The following is a 6,145-nucleotide window of genomic DNA, read 5'->3' on the forward strand; positions in this document are numbered from 1 at the left end:
AAGAACAATCAGTTTGGCGCGTGGAGTGGATAAGGCCAGTCTATTGAGTATATTTCCCCTTCTAGGCTCCAGCGCAACACCAAATGGCAGCCATAGTTCAAAAGAAGAAGTGGCAGCCATTGTTTTGAAAGCAAAATGTCTTGGTTGAATATGGCACTGTCTGAATACTTCATGTATTGCTGCCACTGTTACTATCAGCTTAGCTTTCGGATTTCTTCCGTTCTCTGAATTATTGGAGCTTACCTGATAGACACAGTTGCCCATACAAAAATATGATCACATTGGACATATTTCGAATACATATATTTATACAGACACACCTTGTACAAAACCGTTTGCTTAATCCTATACAAAGTTACAAACCATATCCCGAACCAGCAGCAAGGTGCAGTCATGAGTCATGACATGCTGAAACTGATGTTCAACCTCAATATCCTGCCAGACCATGGTTGAAAGGTTCCACAACTTGCATCCATGATCCATGTCCCTAGCTAGGACTTTTATCCATGCCAAAAATCACTGACCCTGCATGATCAAATTAACAGTAGAAAAATGTAAGAGAGGGCAATAAGGCATCACTTGGTTACCGATGGATGGCATGGTGCTTGTGCAGGAGGCGCTGTTAATTACCTAGTGTTGGTAGCAAGACCGTCAGAGCTGCAACTCCGACGACCTTGAGGGGCAGCCCAGTGGCCACCAGATCCTTGATGGTGATGTGGCCGGTGCTGAAGCCGACGACATTCGACGGCGACCCGATGGGAAACAAGTACGACAGCTGGGCCCCGACCGCGCCGGAGATCATAAGCAGCGCCGGGTGCACCTCGATGGACTTGGCCAGTTCAGCGAACAGAGGCAGCACCAGCGTGGTGGTCGAGTCGTCGGACATGAACTCGGTGATGACCCCGCTGAAAACGCAGGCCACGGGCACGATCACCAGCGTCGGCGCGCCCTCGAGGAACCTGAGGCCGTCCGAGAGGATGCCGGTCAGGCCGCTGGTCCTGAAGCCGTCGGCGATGGCGAAGCCCGCGCCGAGGAGGAGCACGATGTTCCACTGGATCTTCCTGCACTTGTTCCAGTCCATGAGCTTCTCGCCCCCGTTCTTCCCGCTCGGGATTATGAACAGCAACGTGGCCATCATGATCTGCGTCGCAAGCGATTTGTTTGCTCCTCCATGAGATCAGGTGATACATACTGTGTATAGTAGCTCAGCAACTTTATGATTATCTTGTGCTCTTACCGTGACTGTTCCATCCCCAACTTGATCGTGGAAGAGAACTCCCCACCCAGGAATGTCATCTGTCAGGTTCCTGGTCATCCATAGCACAATTAGACCCTGCAAAGGTTATCCATTTCGATGAGTTAATGACTTGTGACCAAGTAGCAGGTCCACATTGTGTGGCAGAAAGCACACTCTTCTTTGCTAGTTAAAACTTCTATTGGCATAGAATAGCTGATTGGTAGTAGAATTTACCCCAAACACAGCCAAGACCATCTTCTCCGCGAAAGCCATTGGACCTGTCATAGAAGAGGCTAACCCCATCAGACAACTAAGCATCGCCCTGGACAATGTATTTGTGTTTTGAGCTAAAACTACTGGAACTGAAACTTGGACAAACAACTAGAGAGAGGATATGCCTTTTATAAAGGGACAATGAAAGAAGATGAGGCGAGAGAATAAAAAATGGCTACTGAAGACAAGAAAGGAAAGGTACCTAACAAGCTGAGCTCCCTTCTGAGGTGGGTTCCGTCGAGGTAGGCAGAGAGCGCCTTTCCGGTGTTGTTGGAGCAGTACATGAAGCAGAGGGTGACCCAGAGCGCCAAGAACATGAGCAGCGCCATCGGGAGGCCGAAGCTCATCCACGAGCTGAAGGTGATGGGCTCCTTCTCCGGGAAGTAGGCCGACCACATCCCCACCAGGATGATGTTCACTCCGGTGCCCGTCAGCGTGGCCATCCCGCCCACCGCCGACGCGTACACCACGCCCAGCACCACCGCCTTGGAGAAGCGCCGCACCTCCTGCTCCTCCTCCCCCTCCCCCTGGCCGGCGCCTCCGCCCCGCGGGAACCGCTGCAGGATCCCCGTCGCCACAGGCATCATCATCACCGTGCACGCCGTGTTGTGGATCCACATGCTGACGAACGCCGTCGTGCCGGTGATCCCCAGCAGCAGCAGCGACGGCCGCACCGGGTCCCCGCAGAACCGCAGCGTGATCTGCGCAATGCGTGCTGATCAGTTCAGGCGTCAAGAATTCTACTCCTAGCTGAGTGCGTGTCGGAAAAGTTGGTTATTGACATTGAGAGCGAGGCGGCGGTGGATGTGGTAGCGCTCGATGGCGAGGGCGAGGATGAAGCTGCCGAGGACGAGGGCGATGACGTCGTCCATGTACGCCTTGGCGACGGCGTCGGCGGAGGAGATGCCCAAGGCCGGGAACAGGAAGAGCGGCGCCATGGACGCCACGGCGAGGGGCACGGCGTCCGTCGCCCACCACAGGAACACCCACGCCAGCACGCCCAGCATGTTCCGCGGCGCCGCGCCGTGCGCGCCGCCGAGGTCCACGAGCGCGCATATGGCCGCGCACGCCACGGGCCCCGACGCGATCGCAGGGTACTTGTGCGCGAGCAGAGCCCTCAGGCGCGACGACGCCGTGGTCGCGGCGTCGTCGTCGCGGTGCACCGGCAGCAGCAGGGGCGTCCCCGCGTCCTCCGACGAGCTCCCGCCGAAGCTGCGAGCTGGCTTCTCCATCGCCCTCGCCGTCGTTTTACTGAGGCGTGTGCGTGTCGTCTGCGGTGTGGCCTTATAGCAGGCAGGGCCAAGCTTGAAATGGCGTGACAAGTGGCCAGGATAAATCCCCCGTGGATGATTAGGCGACCGGATTAGTTCCGGGCATGGCGAGAACGGTGGGGTCGATCGTTCAGGTGGCCACGGCAGCGTGGAGAAGCTGGTGGCGCGACGGCCAGGAAATCGGGAGGTGACGATACTGTCGACCGCTGAATGGCACAAATATTTTTGGCAGTGAAGTGAGCACCCCATACGCGCCACAGGCACCCGACCCGACGAGGTTGATAGGGCATGGTCACGACATCATCATCGACGATCTCGATCTGGATCCACCTCCCAAATGGTGGGTGGGCGTCAATTCATGCAACCAATCAGTGTACCCCCTCCAAAGAGGGGGGGATAACTATGCATGTACTGGCCTGACATTTGTGTTACCAGGACGTGTTACGGGACTACCTATCACTGCTCAAACCACGTGTCCGAACGAGCAAATTAGGCCTACAACGGAGTACAAGCTCGGCTGGGCCCAAGTCACTCGCTGAAAGGGATGTCGTATCACCGCGTGACCACCCACAAATTCAGAGCAAAACACGTCACTGGCTATTATTCGTGTGTGTCGTGTTAGATTGATTAGTCCGAGACGCACAATCGATCCAGATCCATGGATAACAAGCAATCACACTAGTACGAGTATCACACCGAGATTCTAGGTTCATCGTGACTATAAGCGCTTCTCTCATGTATAGTTGATGATAAGTCCGTCCAGGCCGTCAGACAATGCTTCTCTCATGTATTCGACTCAAACCTATCCAAGTACTGTAAGGATTCTCTATCCCATGGTGCTAGCAGCAGAAACACGGCCTTGTGGAAGGGTTTCAAGGACTGCATCTCCCTCCATTATTTCTTCTCATTGCTCGATTGGTTCCGGTGCTCTTGATTCCTTTTGGCATGATCAGTGGTTAGATGTTGAAGGTTAAGGCCTGTGCTCCCATGTTATATTCGTTTGCTAGAAATCAGTACCGTTCCATCCAATTCCAGTTCTCCCAAGGCGTTTGGGAACCTCTCCCAGACGACAGTTGATGAACTTCCGGTCTTGAATCAGCTCATTGCGGCCATGGCTCCCGTCAGCTCACATAAAGATGCACGCACCCCCTCTGTTACCTGTAATAAGGTCAACACAAGCTATTTCTAACGACTGCTTACCTTTCGTGGTGTGAATTGTGCCTTTGAGCTTTGGATCTGGAATTCCTTAATACCTTTGAAGCACAGGGTTTTTCTTTGGTTGGCCTTCTGGGGATGCCTCAATACAAAAGAGAATATGGCCAGGAAAAGCTGGTCGGTGGTTGCCCCAAATGCTGACTATGATATTTGCCCGGCCTCTGAATCTATTGACCATTTGGTTCTGAATCTATTGACCATTTGGTGCTTCGTTGTCGTACAACCCCTGCTCTTTGGAACAAGGTGTTCCTCACTCCTTTGGCATGCTTATCGCCTGACATCATGTATTTTGTGGAGCATGTTGTTCACCAGCTTGCTTTCAAGCGTAAATGGAACATTACTTTTTTTTTGCTTGCGCCATCACGCCGTGGCATGCACAGAATGATAGTGTTTTCAATTCTAAATGTTGGATGGAGTCTTACATCAGGTCTTATGCCGCGAACATGATCCGTCTTTGGAGCAACATGGCTAGAAAGCAGCAAGACAAGGATGACCTGTAAACTTGGATTCACTTGATTGATGGCTAATTCTTGTATAGGTCTGCTGTAACCTAATTTCCGTTCCCCTTCCTCCTGTTCCTTTTCTTTCCTCCCTAGGCTGCTTGTGGCCTTGCACCTTGGTGCATCTTACAAGCTTCATGTAATTGACACATTGTCTCCAGGCTTTCGCCTGTTTTGAAATATTAGTTGACCGATTGTGTCAAATGGCGCAGAGATCTGCTAAAGCCATGTTTTCGATGAAAATAGTTTCATTTTGCGAGGACATATTCGATATTGATAGTAGAAAGCCCATGTGTTAAGTCATACTATATTGATAATATGTTTACCACGCCAAGAAATCCGAGTTTGAAAAAACAAATCATATTTCTATAACATGCATAGACCAGCTAAGGAAGCATTTTTAGTTGAAAAATATGGTTATCGCGCTGAGAAATCTGAGTTTGAAAAAAAAATCATGTTTGCATAATATGTATACACCAGTTAAGGATGTATATTTTAGCAGTGTTTGCACTAAACTTTTATTTTCCATGTGCACGAAAAAAACTCTATGTGTTGTGCATATGGAGGCATAGGTATTTGAAAGGCCCATATGTTACCTAGCCCGGTCCAGGAGCAATTCTTTGTGTGGGCCGTCCGGAGACCTAGCCTGGTCCAGGAACAATTCTTTGTGTGGCCCGTCCGGATTAGAATATGAAGTGGCAATGCCTGCATCCATGGTGCCTATGTATTTCTTTTCTTCCTCGGTTCCTTCTTTGGGCAGGAGAAGCATACTCAACTGGTGATATTTCTCCTTTCCTATTATTTTAGATTTCTAGGCATGCATGGTAACACAAATGGCCCATTACGCCATATAGCGCAATGTCCATTTCAAACACGAAGTGTTTTGAAAATTAAATTAAGTTTTAGCACGGAGGAATAGTCCAGACTTGAAACAGCGGATGCAACCACTTTATCAAATCAAACTCTTTAGCAACCATTTATGATTATGATGTCAAATGGCACGATGTGTCGATTTAGACTAAGAGTTATTTGAAACGTGTTTCATTTGTTCATTACAAAGTGTTAGATACAATTTCACTACACATAAGAATTTTCAAGCTCAGTTTAGAAGCTATTTTCAAGCATACAAACCACAAGTCGGCGATGAATTTTTCTGGTTTAGGTGTGGATGTCAAATGCTCACGATGAAAAAAGAAGGCATGATTTAGTTTCCTTTAGGGGCAGACGATGTATATACACATTTTAGTTTGGTAGGAGAAAGCCCTATTTAAATTAAATCTATGTTTAGTTGGTTTCTAATTTTCCTTAGGAGAAAAAAATGGTGTTTTATTGTTCACAACTGGATGCGTATGCACATTCTTTGGTACCAGAAAGCCCATGTTTAAATCATCTTGTGTAGTAAATATGTTTATCTTTTTAGTAAAAAAATTTGAAAGAAGGATATCTTTTTAGTATTCATTTCTGGGAAATGCACACGCTAAGAATTCTGAGTTTTATGTATGAAAAAGAATTTATTTTTACGACATGTATAAACCTGCCAAGGAGGGTTTTTCAGGCGTGTTTCTATTAAAAATTTATTTTGCATGTGGATGAAAAGAAAAACTTCTTGCACATATGGAGGCACGGGTATTTGAAAGGCTCATATGCTA

General features: G+C 48.8%; 1 protein-coding gene across 1 annotated transcript; it reads right to left on the reverse strand.

Moving 5' to 3' along the window:
* Nucleotides 1–263: 263 nt before the first annotated feature.
* LOC125528378 (tonoplast dicarboxylate transporter) lies at nucleotides 264–2,855 on the reverse strand. The gene is made up of 6 exons (XM_048692860.2): nucleotides 2,293–2,855; nucleotides 1,713–2,211; nucleotides 1,472–1,515; nucleotides 1,238–1,333; nucleotides 631–1,141; nucleotides 264–525 (listed from the first exon to the last, which is right to left on the reverse strand). The coding sequence occupies exons 1-6, from the start codon at nucleotides 2,740–2,742 to the stop codon at nucleotides 488–490; spliced, it is 1,638 nt and encodes a 545-aa protein (XP_048548817.2). The 5' UTR covers nucleotides 2,743–2,855; the 3' UTR covers nucleotides 264–487.
* Between the last annotated feature and the right edge of the window lie 3,290 nt (nucleotides 2,856–6,145).

The sequence above is a fragment of the Triticum urartu genome, chromosome 7A (genome assembly GCF_056163025.1).
Source record: "Triticum urartu cultivar PI428250 chromosome 7A, HENAU_Tu73, whole genome shotgun sequence".
NCBI lineage: Eukaryota > Viridiplantae > Streptophyta > Magnoliopsida > Poales > Poaceae > Triticum > Triticum urartu.